Below are 15,976 nucleotides of genomic sequence, written 5' to 3'. Positions count from 1 at the left end.
TCACTCCCAACATTACTCTCTGCCGTAGGCTCAGTTCAGGAGGAAGGCCAGCTGGAGGCTCAGTTTCCTCTGAGGAGATGGAGCATCCTTCTCGAAGGAGCGCTCCTGGCCGAAAGGGGTGGCTAGATGACTCTAGGTCTCCTCCCAACAGCACTCTCTGCTGTAGGCTCAGTTTCAGGAGGAAGGAAGGCCTGGAGGCTCCGTTTCCTCAGAGGGGAAACAGCAGCCTTGTCGGAGTGGCCCACAGCAGCGTCGGAAGGAGCGTCCTGTGGCCAGCCGGGGTGGGCTAGATGACCTCTGGATCCCTCCCAACATTAGTCTCTGCCGTAGGCTCAGTTTCAGGGAGGAAGGCCAGCCTGGAGGCTCCGTTTCCTCTGAGGAGATGGAGCATCCTTCTCCGAAGGAGCGTCCCCCTGTGGCCAAAAGGGGTGGTCTAGATGACCTCTAGGTCCCTCCCAACAGCACTGTTTGCTGTAGGCTCGGTTTCAGTCAGGAAGGCAAGCCTGGAGGCTCGTTTCCTCAGAGGGGAAACAGCAGCCTTGTTGGAGTGGCCCACAGCAGTGTTGGAAGGAGCGTCCTGTGGCCAGCCGGGATGGGCTAGATGACCTCTGGATCCCTCCCAACATTACTCTCTGCCGTAGGCTCAGTTTCAGGGAGGAAGGCCAGCCTGGAGGCTCCGTTTCCTCAGAGGGGACACAGCAGCCTTTTTCAGAGAGGGCCCACAGAAGGTCGTCCTGTGGCCATCGGGGTGGGTTGTCTAGATGACCTCACGGCCCCTTTTAACATCACCCTCTACCATAGGCCAGTTTCAGGAAGGAAGGGCGGCCTGGAGCTAAGTTTTCCTCTGAGGAGAGGGAGCATCCTTCTCGGAAGGAGCGTCCCTTGGCCAAAAGGGGTGGGCTAGGTGACCTCTGGGTGCCCTTCCAACGTTATTCTCTGCCTTAGGCTCGCTTTCAGGGAGGAAAGCCATCCTGGAGGATGGGGGTGTCCCGCGCCCTCCCTTCCAGGGAGGCGGGCGTTGTGGGTGGGTGGGTGGGTGGAAAGGGTCTTCCCAAGCCCGCCCCGCTTGCGCTCTCTCTCTCTCTCTCACTCTCCCCCCTTCCCCGTCCGCTAAGGGAATCCAGTCCGGGTTTGCCGGGGCGCCGTCGAGGGGAGGGCGGGGCCAAGCGTCCGGGGAAAAAAGTTTGGCTGGGGGGCGCGGGGCTCGCCCTTTCCCCGCGCGGAGCAAAAGCAGCCAGGCGAAGAGAGCCGAAGAGAGGCGGGCAGCCGAGGCGCGCAGGGCAGGTCCGGGAGGCGAACTCGCGGCTTGCAGGAGCAGCCGGGATGCTGGGGAGCCGGGCGCTGGTGGCGGCGGCCGCAGTCTGCGCCGCGGCATTGCTGAGCGTAAGCGGGGCTGGGGGGCATTGCCCGGGGGTCGCGGGCTGGGCAAACGGGGGGAGGGGGAATCTCCAGGATGGCGCTGCCGGGGCGGAGGCTCTAATTTTAAACGCCGGGGGGGTTGGCATCGATCGGGCAAGCTCTATTCGTGTCGCGACGGGGCTGCCCGGCCGGGTTGGGACTCCGCCGGGCACGGCTCCCTCGCCACGTCTGGGCATTTGTAGGGCGAGGAAGGAAGGAGAGGTGCGCAGTGGCCGGGCGCAGGGAGAGCGCTCCATGCCCGGCCCGGGGCGACTTAAGGCTTGGCACTCTCCGGCCCAGATGCCCTTGGGCGCCTTCTTTGCCCGCCAGTCTCTGCTCCCAGGTGGGCAGCCTCCTTCCTTACCCTCCCAGACGGCTGGTGAACAATGGGTGCCCTTGTTGCGCTGACTTTTGGGGGGTGGGCTCCCACGGCCACTCTGCCCCTCCCTGGATGGCCAGTCTTCAGGGCACATTCCTGATGGGTGGGTGGCCTGCTTAGTGGGTAGCCCTCTAGCCCAGTGGTTCCTAACCTCTTTTTTGGCTGTGCCCCACCTAAGCATCTAAAATCTTGATACTTTCCCCCTCCCCGTGACATATAATTCTTACTTTACTCAAAAAGTGAACTCACACCTAAAAGGTTTAAACAAGGTTCAAATTGCCCCCTTTAAAAATCAAATCCCCCCCCATGCGGTGGTGGGCACCACATTGGCACCCATGCTCTAGCTGGGCAGAAGGATGGGGCTGAAGGGCATCCTGGGGAGTCACTTGCTCCAGTCTAGGGTGGAATGGATGGGCTGGGCACCCCCTGGGCAGGCCTGTTGACAAGCAGATGACAAGGTGCCAGGTTCTCCATGCCCAGCCTGCTGCCCCCCTCCTCATCCCCGGGCACAGCCTTCCTTGGCCTTGTCCTCCAGCTGGTCCATGCAACCTTCTATTCTGGGCATCCGAGCACTTGGGGAGGCAGTGAAAGATGGCATCGGCGGCCGAACGGGCATCATCGCGCAGGGCCTGTCCCAGAGTGCAGCGTCATTAATGCCTGGAGGGCATCCTCTTGCTTGCCTGGGTCGGAGAAGAGGAGGTGCAGAAGTTGGGTTTTAAGTTTCCATTTGCTTTTGTGGAGGAGCCTTTCATCACAGCCCTGTTAAGCCTTTGAGGGTGTTTGTCTGTGTGTGTGTGTGTGTGTGTTTTGTGCTGATGCAAAAGACTGGCTTATTCCGGGAAAAGCCGTTCAACAACGGGTGATGCTTTTTCCACATGGCTCAATTTGGATGGATTGCTTTACCTTGCATTCCAGATGGTTATTTTGGTTTTCTTTAAGGTACGCTTTGCAAATCGCACGGATATTAGAAGTAATTTTTCCCATTCTAGCCGGGCACGCCTGCTTTGATTTTCTTGCATTGTTGTTAGTTGCGAAGTTGTGTCCGACCCATCACGACCCAATGGACAACGTTCCTCCAGGCCTTCCTGTCCTCTACCATCCCCTGGAGTCCATTGAAGCTCACGCCGGCTGCTTCGGTGACTCCATCCAGCCACCTCCTTCTCTGCCGTCCCCTTTCTTTTGCCCTCCGTCGTTCCCAGCATGAGGCTCTTCTCCAGGGAGTCCTTCTTCCTTCTCACTAGTTGGCCAAAGGATTTGAGTTTCCTCTTCAGGTTCTGGCCTTCTAAAGAACATTAGTAGAAGTTGTTGTAGTGAAATAAAAGGCTGTGTTTGGGCTCGTCATGTTTTGGGGCACCGGGGAGGGGGGGCTCCCTGGCCAGCCTTGCGTCCTTCTGGGGGGCATCTGACTTCTTTGGGGCTGGTTTGGTTATAGAGAGGCTTTTGAGCCACACGGCCCTGGGCAGGCAAAGAGGCGCCGGTTAGTGAACTTGGAACTTGCAACCTTCCTTCATTCTCTGGTGTCTTGCTCTGAGGGCTCTCCGTAGGGGAGAAAGGGAGGGATGGAAACCTCCTCCTTTCTATGGGCCGTTGGCCGAGAGAAACACCTGAAGGGCATTTCTGCTTAGCTGCTATACAAGGATGGCTCAGGGGCTAAGACGCTGAGCTTGTCGGATCAGAAACGTCGGCAGTTCGGCGGTTGGAATCCCCAGCGCCGCGTAACGGAGTGAGCTCACGCGACTTGTCCCAGCTTCTGCCAACCTAGCCGTTCGAAAGCACGTAAAAAAAATGCGAGTAGACAAATAGGAAACACCTTTGGTGGGAAGGGAACAACGTCCCGTGCGCCTTCGGGAGTTGAGTCATGCCGGCCACATGACCACGGAGATGTCTCCGGACAGCGCTGGCTCTTTGGCTTTGAAACGGAGATGAGCACCGCCCCCTAGAGTTGGGAACGGCTAGCACATGTGTGCAAGGGGAACCTTTAGCTGCTATACCTGTCAGGTACCACACCTGAGATAGAATGCTTGCCCTCCCCCATGATCTTACACCCACTCCCCCTCTTCTCACTCTGTAGATAGTTCTCAGAAAAGGATTCCCTCTATACCCAAAAGAGCTTCCAGGTGCTAAGAGTGAGGTGAGACCCTCTCCGGACAGTCTTTCTCCCCAGGGAGCGCATTCCTTTGAACGAACGTGCCTTCTTCCCCTCCTCTTCCTGGGTGTGCCGGGGTTAAGCTGGGGAGGCCTCTTTTTTTGCTTCCCCCCCCCTCCCCCCCTCCCCACTGGCTGCAAAGAGGGCAAAGAGCATGCGAGGAATGCTTGATAAGCAGGTCCGAGGGGGTGGAACTGTGGCGGCGGCTGTGCCAGTGATGCGGTGGGGCTAAGGGAGGAGGGGGGAAGCCGGTCTGGAGGGAGCTTCCCCACAAGCGTGGCTGCTTGGCCTGGCCTGCGCCAGGGAATCCTCTCCCCTGTTGAGTGGCTCTCTGTCCTCCATAGGGTGAGGCCTGGCCCATACCTGTAGATCCTTCCCACCCGCTGATGTTTGGAAAACCTCTTTCCATGGGGTGTGGCCTTGTGGTTGACCAACCCCCCCTCCCTCGCTGACTAGTCTCTCCAGAGAAGTTGGACCGCTGCCCCCCCCCCCGTCACCGGCCAGTCCAGTGCGTTTGGAATGAGACCAAAGGAGGCAGTTTTCAATGGCCCCCAAAACGCAGCGCCTGCGGGCATCAAAGCCCTTTAAAAAAAAAAGTTTTATTTATTTTATTTATAATACTTTTCATCTCCATCAAACCGTGTGTGAACTGGGTACTGTTATTTGAGAGTTCATAGCAGGGGTGAAATCCAGCAGGTTCTGGAGAACCGGTAGTGGAAATTTTGAGTAGTTCGGAGAACTGGCAAATGCCACCTCTGGCTGGCCCAGAGTGGGGAGGAAATGGAGATTTTGCAGTAGCCTTCCCCTGGAGTGGGGAGGGAATGAGGATTTTACAGTATCCTTCCCCTGGACTGGGGTGGGAATGGAGATTTTACAGTATCCTGCCTGGAATGGGGAGGGAATGGGGATTTTGCAGTATCCTTCCCCTGGAGTGGGAAGGGAACAGAGATTTTGCAGTATCCTTCCCCTGGAGTGGGAAGGGAACAGAGATTTTGCAGTATCCTTCCCCTGGAGTGGGGAGGGAATGGGGATTTTGCAGTATCCTTCCCCTGGAATGGGAGGGAATGGAGATTTTACAGTATCCTTCCCCTGGACTGGGGTGGGAATGGAGATTTACAGTATCCTGCCTGGAATGGGGAGGGAATGGAGATTTTGCAGTATCCTTCCCCTGGAGTGGGGAGGGAATGGAGATTTTGCAGTATCCTTCCCCTGGAATGGGGAGGGAATGGGGATTTTACAGTATCCTTCCCCTGGAGTGAGGAGGGAATGGAGATTTTGCAGTATCCTTCCCCTGCCACGCCCACCAAGCCACAAAACGCCCACCAAGAACCGTTAGTAAAAAAAAATTGAATTTCACCATTGGTTCATAGTCCACATACTTCTTGTTAATATTCATTGCAGTAACATTGATAATGCAACTATATATCAAGATAATTGCAATAAAATACCATCATGAACCCTCCGGGGCAACATTTTCTGATCTTGTATCTCCTCCTTCCTAACGTCTCTTTCTGTTTTCTAGCTATTGATAAAATATCCCACGTCAACAAATATTCAGTTTCTTCTTGATAATAAGCCTTAACCTCTCCATTTCTGCGCATTCCATTATTTTCTGAACCACCCTCTGCATCGGATGAGATCTCCTCACTCTTCCACAGTGTGTAAATACAGTCAGTACTTGTAGAATCAAATATATAGTCTTTTTTGCTGTATTTTTCTGGTAGGATTCCCAACAGAAATGTCTCTAGTCTCAGTTCAATGTGCTTCTTTGTCATCCCCCCCCCCAAAAAAAACCCCAGATATGTATTTTCAACCAGTATTTTTTAGTTTTGGGACATGTCCACCACCTATGGAAATAGGAACCTGGTGTTTGGTTACATTTCCAACATTTGGCTGATCTATCTTTATATGTTCTGGCCGACCTTGCCAGTGCAAAGGACCATCGAAAAACATTTTGGACAAATTTTCCTTAAATGCTCAAAGGCATCAAAGCCCTTTTGAGTGGCTGTTTGGATGCTGGGAAGACGCCTTCTTTCCCTAGTGTTATTGGGGGAAATGACTTCCTCCCCCACTCCCCCCCCCAGTGCCCCCACCAATCTCTCCTGGTGCCCGCCGTGGCTGCTATTTTTGAGTGAGCTCAGAAGGATAATTTGGGAGAGGAATGTCCCTGCTTTTGGACCAGAAACTCGAGCAGACAGAGAATAGCCGGAGGAGCTAAACTCTATTCAGAGCCCATCGGAGGGGTCAAGGAGACCAAGCTGGCGGCTGGGGCATGGGCACCGACGAGGTAGGCCTGCTTTCGGAGCTTCCTGGAAGCGGGCATCGCCTTCCTCGGGCAGCTGTCCTGCCTCCCCGCAAATCCTTGGAAACTCACGTGTTAGCAATTAAACATAGTTAAGTGACTTAAGGAGCCCTCCCCTCCCTGCTTCTTGGACTGTATTTCAGACCACCCGTGCCCCCCACATCCCTACCATGAGCTGGGAATGTTTTAACTGCCCCCCCTCCAGCACTGAGGTTTTTAAAAGTGTGTGATTTCCCTTTCCCCTGCAATTAACTTCTCTCTCTCTCTATTTCTCTCATCTCTCTTTCTCCTCTCCTCTCTCTATTTCTCTCTCTTCTTTCTCACCTCTTTCTTTCTCCATCTCTCTGTGTGTCTCTGTCTCTCTCTCTCTGTCTCCTCTTTGTCTCTCTCTCTCTCCTCTCTATTTCTCTCTCATCTCTCTCTCTTTCTCCTCTTTTGTCTCTCTCTCTCTGAATGTCTGTCTCTCTCTTTCTCTTTGTCTCTCTCTCTCTCTTTCTCTCTCATCTCTCTTTCTCATCTTTCTCCTCTTTCTTCTCTTTCTGTCTTCTCTCTGAATGTCTGTCTCTTTCTTTCTGTTTCTCTGTCTCTCTTTCTCTTTGTCTCTCTTCTCTCTATTTCTTCTCTTTCCCCTCTCTCTCCTCTCTCTTTCTCCTCTCTGTTCTCTCTGTCTCTCTCTTTGTCTCTCTCTATTTCTTTCTCTTCTTTCTCTCTTTCTCATCCCTCTTTCTCTTCTCTCTCTCTATTTCTCTGTCTTTCTCTCTCTCTTCTCTCTATTTCTCTCTCATCTCTCTCTCTGTTTGTCATCTCTCTTTTTATCCTCTCTGTCTCTTTCTCTCTCTCTCTCTCTGTCTCTCTCACACACACACTTCCTCTCTTTTTGTCTCTCTTTCTTTATCTCTCTCTGTCTCTCTCTTTCTCGTCTTTCTCTTTCTGTTTCTCACTCTCTCAATTTCTCTCTCAGTCTCCCTCTCTGTCTGTCTTTCCCCATGTGTTTCAGGGTTCCACCACAAATGTGCGTATGTCAAAACCGCGTGTGACTAAACCGTGGTGACAAAACCGTGCCGTCAAAACCGCAGAGACGAATGAGCGCTGAAGCGCGCCGACAACAGCGCGCCGACAGAAGCGCGCTGTAACATAACCCTAAACCTAACCAAACTAACCTAAACCTAACCCTAAACCTTACCTTAAGTTAAATCGCGCTTCTGTCGGCGCGCTGTTGTCGGCGCGCTTTTGACATCGCGGTTTTAGCGCCGCGGTTTTGTCGGCGCGCTTTGACGTTCGCGGTTATGTCGTGCCACGTGTTTCAGAGAGTTTTTGTACACAACCGGACCAGAAATTGGAGCATAAGAAGGGGCTCTGCATTCTCCCCTCCCACCGAGCCTAGCACTTCCTTCGCCCTCTTCTTGGCATCACTTTAAAACTTCCCTTATATTTTATTTGGTGTGGCATTCCTGGCTTCTGACTCAATGAAAGGACGCATGAAAATACCTGGAGGCTGGAGGTGTAGAGAGCTTTTCTGCCCTTGGGGGGGGGGCTTCAGCTGCCCTTTTTCCCATGTTGAAAGGAGGCCTGGCAGGTGCCCTCTCCTGACCTGTGGCCCTTTTGCCCCACAGGGCACGTTCCTTGGCTCCGTAAATGGCTAGCGAGTCCTTTCACTAGCCACAAAAGAGGTTAGCCCACCCCTCCCATTTCCCCAATCATCTGCAACTAACTGTGGTTCTGTCCCTCCAAGGCTGGCCCGGTGCGTTTCCCCCATCACCCCCCTCCCTCATCTGGGCAGACAGGTTGCAACTGGGGTCGGTGGGCATCTTGCCCAGATGTTGCACGAAGGAATTCTGAATGCCAAATTCTGCCTTACCTCCTTCTGGGCTGAACTTGTAGCGCTGGCCGTTTGCCCAGGAAGGAGACGGAGAGGAGATGGACATGGCTGGGCTGGCATCTCTCCCCGCGGCAAAAGCAAAGCTGTTTCCCCTTCGGGGTGTGGGGGGACATTCCCTTGGGCCTAGGGGCCCTCGCCTTGCTTGAACCCGGCTTCCCTGCCAGGCAGAGGGGCCCGGAGTTGATACCGCCAGGCAGGAAACAGCTTCCCTGATTTCGCGTCCCGTGGCAGAAGCAGGCAGGAAATAGCTGGGCTTGTATTAATAGTCTCCCTGCTCCGTGGAGGCTGCCCCCCCTCTCCGTTCTCGGGCCTGGGCTCCCTGCTCGGGGAAGGGCCCATCCAGATCTGATAGGGAAATGGCCTCTATCCCAAGCCTTCATCCCTTGCCCAGGTGCTCTAAAATGCCAGCTATGCCTGGCCTTGGAAAGGCTGATGCTCCCCATAGGGAGGCTCAAACGAAGCTATGGCTGGGCCTCTAGGGCAAGAGTCGGGGGCAGAATCCCGTCCCACATCGGCAGGGACTCCTTCATTCTCGCCCCACTGGCTGAGACGACTTCTCCTCCTTGGTTTAGACTGGACTGGACTAGATTGGAATAGAATAGACTAGGGAATAGAATAGAGTACAGTAGGATAAGTTAGGATTAGGAATAGAAATAGAGAATAGAATAGACTGGGGAATAGAGTAGAGTACAGTAGGATAAGATTAGGAATAGAAATAGAAATAGAAATAGGGAATAGAATAGACTGGGGAATAGAATAGAATAGGAATAGGAATAAGAATAGAAATAGGGAATGGAATAGACTAGACTAGAACAGAACAGAACAGAAAATAGACTATACTAGGATAGGATAGGAATAGAAATAGGGACTAGAATAGACTAAATAGAATAGAATAGAATAGAGAATAAGATAAAGAATAGACTAGAGAATAGAATAGACTAGACTAGGATAGGAATAGGGAATAGGGAATAGAATAGAATAGAATAGAACACACAATAGAATAGAATAGAATTAATGGAATGGAATAGAATAGAATAGAATTAAGGATGGACTGGACTAGAATAGAATAGAATAGAATAGAATAGAATTCTTTATTGGCCAAGTGTGACTGGCCACACAAGGAATTTGTCTTTGGTGCAGATGCTCTCAGTGTATATAAAAGAAAAGATGCATTCATCACGAATCATAAGATACAACACTTAATGATAGCCAATCGGGTATAAATAAGCAATCAAATCATACTAGGAAACATTCAGTAAAACTGTAAGGATACAAGCAACAAAGGTTCAGTCCTGCAGTCCTAAGTGGGGAGATGGCAGATAGGAACGATGAGAAGTAATAATAGTGCAGTCTTAGTGAATAGTTTGACAGTGGTGAGGGAATTATTTGTTTGGCAGAGTGATGGCATTTGGGGAAAAACCATCCTTGTGTCTAGTTGTTCTGGTGCGCAGTGTTCTATAGCATCGTTTTGAGGGTAGGAGTTGAAACAATTTCTGTCCAGGATGCGAGGAGTCTGTAGATATTTTCACAGCCCTCTTGTTGACTTGTGCAGTGCCCAGGTCCTTCATGGAAGGCAGGTTGGTAGTAATTAATTTTTTTTCTGCAATTCTAATTATCCTCTGAAGTCTGTGTCTGTCTTGTTGGGTTGCAGAGCCAAACCAGACAGTTACGGAGGTGCAGAGGACAGATTCGGTGATTCCTCTGTAGAAATTGTATCCGCAGGGAAGAGCTTCTGTCTGCAGAAGTCCGTGCCCTGCGGGGGCAGAGCTATTTTCCAGATGGAGCTGAGACAATGCAGGCCCTGCAAGGAAAACCCCACTTCCCTTTATGATGTAAGGAAGTAAAAATAAGGGCCAGCCTCCTCCCCCTCCTCCCCTCCTCCCAGTTCCACCCAAAGACGCTCAGCGAGATGGAGAGAAATGGCCCCCAGCCTTGGAAAAGATGGCAGGACGGGATCCCTTGTGAAGCCTTGGCCCAGAGGGGGGGAGAGAGAAGCAGCAAGAGGGCAGAGGACGTAGGGGACACCCACAGAAAATCTAGGGCAGGGTTGGAGAATGTAACTGGATCCTCTTTGGGCTAAAGATATCCTTGGGCTGTGGCCCTTGGTCACAGGACCTGGCACTGCATAGAACCGTGATGGCAAACCTACGATACCCGTGCCAGGGTTGGCACCCGGAGCCTCTCTGTGGGCACCTGTGCCATCGCCAGCTTCTCTTCTGGTTTCTGGTGCTCGCCATCCAGTTGGTCTTTACAGGTGCCTCAAAACTGCCCCCAAAAGCCAAAAAACAGGGCATTTTGGGCTGTTTCCAGGGCATTTTCCGGTGGTTTTCGGGCCATTTTAAATCCAAAAAACACCCTAAAAACAGGCCAAAAATGGTCAGAAACGCTCAAGAAACAGGCATGCACAAGCTGGCTAGCTGGGTTTTGGGTTCCCAGCACTGGCACATGCATACGTTCGCATGCCCACACATTCCAGTTTGAGCACTCGGTGCCAGAAAGGTTGGCCATCACTGGCATAGAAACGCTGGGTTTAAAGATTAAAAGATAAAGAAGAATCTGGATATTACTCACTTACGGTATAATTGGCTAAAACAGCGGTTCTCAACCTGTGGGTCGTGACCCCTATGGGGGGTCGAACGACCCTTTCACAGAGGTCGCCTAAGACCATCGGAAAACACGTATTTTCGATGGTCTTAAGAACCGAGACACCAATTTTATGGTTGCTGGGGGGGGTCACCACAACATGAGGAACTGTGTTAAAGGGTCGCGGCATTGGGAAGGTTGAGAACAGTGGTGGGATTCAGCCGGTTCGCACCTATTCGGGAGAACTGGTTCTTAACTTTCTAAGCAGTTCGGAGAACCATTGTTGGAAGAAATCTCATTTTGTTTCCCCCCCCCCCACTTTACAGAGCTAATCCTGTAAAGAAGGCAGGAAGGAAACATTCGGGTGTTGTTTCTAGCCTAATCTTTATTACCCTGCTTACAGAAACTGCCTCTCCAGTTCACCCTTATTACATTGTGACAGCTAAGGCGGAAGCGCCCATCGTCCTGAGTGACGTTGAGTTGGCCACGCCCACCCAGTCACATGACCACTGATCCCCCGCCTGCGATTTCTCGGGTCGTTCATGAAGCCAATGTGGAAGGAAGACTCGGACACGAATTCCCTTCGGGACGAACCGACCCAGAACGGAGTCCGGGGGTCCTTTTTATTGAGCATACACAAGGGAGGGGTGGATTACATAGCCAATGGGGACCAATCATGATTGTGCAAGTTTACAGTATATGGTAACTCGTTTACTTCCATGTAGACCTAAAGAATACTCAGAGTCAATAAACCTTTTATCGCCATGTAAACTTCCAATCCTTAATTAATGTTTGAGAGTTAATTAGTTGTACCCTGATTAATCAACGCTTATAATTAAGAGTCTGTGATTGCTGATCTATTTAGTGTTAAGGGTTAAACAGTTGGTCTTACTGATCCAATCATATGGTTAATCATTACTTCTATACGTGTTTCAGCATAGCTAACGTATGCCTGCACGTATATCGCAACACCCGCCTACCCAGCTGATCATCAGGGCAGAGAACCAGTTGTTAAATTATTTGAATCCCACCACTGGTTGAGAACCATTGGGCTAGAAGAAAGGGGGGGGGGAGAGTAGCAAAGCGAAAGAGAATAGAAGATCAACAAATCAAAAATAATAATTGCAAAACCGGAAAATGAATAAAAAAGAGAGACATACAAAAGAGACTGTAGCAAATAAGTAATAGGGAATGGATATAAGACCACCCAAATGTATTTAAAGGTTGCTATCTATAGAATGGAGAGAAAGAAAGGCGAAATAAAATATGTATATTTATATAGTTAGAGTTATAGAAGATTTACATGTACACAAAAAGAATCACAACAGATACGTGTTGCAAGGATGTTATGTTTGCATAAACAAAATAAAAAGTTAAAACAACAACAACAACACTTTTACCATCTCGGTGCCTCCCTTTCTGCTTAGAAGGCTATTGGGGGCGGGGGGGGCAGGTGGCAATCCCCAGAGGTGGCTTGGAGACCCTCCAGCTGCTCTCCAGAGGTTTCGGCTGGGCACACGGTTGAACCTTGCCAGCCGAAGCTAGACTGGTGCGCCACGGCTAAAACTGGCTCGGTCTTTGCATTTCCTTGCGGGCATCTGGGCCTCGCTTGCCCACCGGGCGAAGGCCGCGCGGTTGGCATGGGGCACGAAAGGGATCTTGCTCCTATGGGTGCTCATGCCGCCATCTCGGCTGCCAGGGGTGTATTTTGGGCACCTTCGAAAAGCGATACCTTCTCATTGGCGTGACGGCTCCTGGCTGATGTGTGTGTATTCCAAATAAATATATTTATGCACTGTATAAATACAAAATGACTTATGGGTTGGCTCAGTTTCCTGCTGGAAGGGCGGTGGCGGTGCCGATGAAGTCCTGGATTGTGGGGTCAGCTCCCTCCACCTCACTGGGCAACCTCAACTGACCCATCAGGAGGGGGGAAGGGGGGACGGCCACCTCTCCCAGAGTCTGCATTTAGGGGTCTTGTGTCCAGTATATCTGGCCCCTCACAGCTTGGTTCCCTTCCTCTTTGCCCCATTACCAGGCCCTGCCCACTGCTTGCCTTTGGCCCCTGGGGCACTGCCCTTTTCTTGACACAGTGGGGGCATTGGGGTGTGTGTTATTTTTTAGTAACTCCAAGGGCTGGATCGCTGCTCACCGTTGGTCTCTGATTTCAGCTGGAGTCTCTTTTCCTTCTGGAAAAGCCCATCCCTCTTATTTCACCCACTCTCCCCGCTCCGTTTCCTCCCTTTGGAAATGGTGTGTGTATGTGGGGGGGGGGGGGGAGAGGATCATTGGAGCTTGCCAAGGAGCCACCGCCGCCCCCTCCCCCTGTCACAGCCTGCTGTGGAAAGTGATAACGCCATCCTCCTCCCCATGGAAAGAGTGACTGGTCAGTGTGGGAACCGGCGTGGGGAGGAAGGGGCTCAGGGGAAGGGAGGGGGGATATGCCTGGCTGCTGTTTCGGACCGCAGCCTCAGGGCCCTGGGTGGGGAAGGGGGCCGGGAACCAGGGATGGAGGCATTTCCAATGGGGGCTGGGGGGATTTTAAAAAAAACACACACCACCTCCTTTTCTGTTTGTCTTTGCAACCTTTGGAGTTCTCCCATCCCCTGGAAGCGAAGGGGTCTTTTTGAAGGCAACCCTACTGTTTGGACGCAAAGGGACAGACAGGAATCCGACTTTGGGAGGCAGATAATTAGAGGGAAGACTTGCAAAGGCACTCTTTCTTCTTTTCTTTCTCTTCTTCTTTCTTTCTTACTTTCTTACTTTCTTACTTTCTTACTTCTTACTTTCTTACTTTCTTACTTTCTACTTTCTTACTTCTTTCTTACTTTCTTACTTTCTTACTTTTCTTTATTCCTTCGCTTCTTTTTCTTCCCTCCCTCCCTTTCTCTTCCTTCCTTCCCTTTCCTTCCAATCTTTCCTTCCTTCCTTCCTTCCTGTCTCTTTCTTTTTCTTCCTTCCTTCCCTTCCCTTTCTTCTTTCCTTCCTCTTCCTTTCTTCCTTCCTTACTCTTTTATTTCTTCCTTCCTTCCTCCGTTTCCTTCCTTTCCTTCCTCTTCCTTCTGACCTTCCTCTTTCTTTCCTTTCTTTATTCCTTCCTTCTCTTCCTTTTCTTCCTTCGCTCCCTTCCCTCCTTCTTCTCCTTCCTTCCCTTTCTTTCCTTCTTTCCTTCCTTCCCTTCCATCCTTCCTTCCCCTCCCTTCCTTCCCTTCCTTCCTCTTCCTTCCTTCCTTCCATCCATCCATCCATTTATCTATCTTCCTTCCTACCTTCCTACCTTCTACCTTCTATCTATCTATCTATCTATCTATCTATCTATCTATCATCTATCTATCTATCTATCTATCTACATCTATCTATCTATCTCTCCTTCCTTCCATCCATCCATCCATCCATCTATCTATCTTCTATCTTCCTCCCTCCTTCCTCCCTTCCTTCCTTCCTATGCCTCCCTTCCTTCCCTATGCCTCCCTTCCTTCCCTTCCCTTCCTTTCTCCTTCCCTCCTCCCTTCCTTCTTCCTTTCCTCTTTTTTCTTTCTTCTCCCTCCCTCCTTCCCTCTCTGTCTCTTTCTGTCTCTCTTTCCCACTCTCCCTTTTTTTGAGTGGGTGGGGAGGAAGAGGCCAGTGGCTTTGATGCCACAGAGAGGCGGCCGCATGAAAGGGCCCCTTTCAAAGCCGTGTAGCGTGCAATCTCGAATGCACAACTGCTCACGCGTGGCTCTCTTCTCTTTGGCATTTTTAGTTTTCGTTGCATAAAACCTATCCTTTTCCCCCAGGCACCCCGTGACCCCCAGGAATGACAAATGAAGATGTTATTACTGGCGAGAGGATACACACACACACACACACACATCGTAATTCTCATCTATTGAGGATCTCGCTGAGCTGCACAGGATGTAACGGTTGTTGGAGTTCAGGGTGGGGCCTTGAGGACTAGAGGCTTGCATGGTGCTGAACTTGAACCCAAAGCGCGACTAAAGCGTGTCGGTTTTTTTCGGCCATAGTTGGCTGAATCGTGGGAAGGAAAAAAAAAGCAGCGTCCTTCCTCTATCCTGTCCCCCTTCCTTCTCCTCCTCTCTTGGCACCTGATTTGGGGAGTTTTTAGGAAGAGGGTCTTCCCCCTTCATTAAAAGGGCCGTGTTTCTTCTCAGGAGCCGGCATAAGATGGATGGTGCCCTGGGGGCCACTCCTTTCCTCCCTTCCTGCATGGAGCCTCTTAGAAGTGTCCGAGAAGGAAGCATGTGGCCTCACATCCACAGGCTCCATAGCTCTCTGCTGGCAAGGGTTGTCAGGGGGGGGGGCAGGAAGCCTGCAAGGGGGAGGGAGGTGAGAGAGGAGACACAGGAGGTGGTAACTGGGACAGGAAAAAAGTGGGCAGGAGTGTAGGCATGACAGGAGCTGGAGTCAGGCGGCAGTATCATAACTTTTTTGGGGGGGTTAGAAAATGGAAAAGGTGCCCCCCCCAGAGCTAATTTGGTCTAGTGGGGAAGGCACAAGAGTAGAAACCAGGAGACAGGGAGTTCTAGTCCCGCCTTAGGTGTGAGAGCCTGCGGTTGATTTGGGGCCAATCACCAAGAGACTGGAAGTTCTAGTCCTATTGTAGGTGTGAGAGCCGGCTGGTTGACTTTGGCACAATCACCAGGAGACTGGAAGTTCTAGTCTTGCCAGGCATGAGAGCTGCTGGGTGACTTTGGGCCAATCACCAGGAGACTGGGAAGTTGTAGTCCCGCCTTAGGCGTGAGAGCCAGCTGGGTAACTGGGCAAATCACCAGGAGACTGGAAGTTCTAGTCCTATTGTAGGCATGAGAGCCTACTGGGTGACTTTGGGCCAATCACCAGGAGACTGGAAGCTCTAGTCCCATTTTAGGCATGAGAGCCTACTGGGTGACTTTGGGCCAATCACCAGGAGACTGGAAGTTCTAGTCCCATCTTAGGTATGAGAGCCTACTGGGTGACTTTGGGCCAATCACCAGGGGACTGGAAGTTCTAGTCTTGCCAGGCATGAGAGCCAGCTGGGAGACTTTGGGCCAATCACCAGGAGACTGGAAGTTCTAGTCCCGCCTTAGGCGTGAGTGCCAGCTGGGTGACTTTGGCCCAAACACCAGGAGACTGGAAGTTCTAGGCCTATTGTAGGCGTGACAGCCAGCTGGGAGACTTTGGGCCAATCACCAGGAGACTAGAAGTTCTAGTCCTATTGTAGGTGTGAGAGCTATTGGATGACTTTGGGCCAATCACAAGGAGACTGGAAGTTCTAGTCCCATTTTAGGCATGAGAGCCTACTGGGTGGAC

The 15,976-nt window shown here is 51.4% G+C and overlaps 1 protein-coding gene across 5 annotated transcripts in view; it reads left to right on the top strand.

The window, feature by feature from the left end:
* The first annotated feature begins 1,205 nt into the window (after positions 1-1,205).
* The window catches only part of HSPG2 (heparan sulfate proteoglycan 2), a 115,343-nt gene continuing 100,572 nt past the window's right edge, over positions 1,206-15,976 (top strand). For all 5 annotated transcript variants that reach the window (XM_032231763.1, XM_032231760.1, XM_032231761.1 and 2 more), the window contains exon 1: positions 1,206-1,383. In XM_032231763.1, the coding sequence (XP_032087654.1) occupies positions 1,324-1,383 (60 nt within the window). In that variant the 5' untranslated portion in view covers positions 1,206-1,323. The remainder of the gene's footprint in view (positions 1,384-15,976) is intronic.

The sequence above is a fragment of the Thamnophis elegans genome, chromosome 15 (genome assembly GCF_009769535.1).
Source record: "Thamnophis elegans isolate rThaEle1 chromosome 15, rThaEle1.pri, whole genome shotgun sequence".
NCBI classification, from domain to species: Eukaryota; Metazoa; Chordata; class Lepidosauria; order Squamata; family Colubridae; genus Thamnophis; species Thamnophis elegans.
Note: the sequence above shows the minus strand (reverse complement) of the source record. Positions and strands in the feature narration are given on the sequence as shown.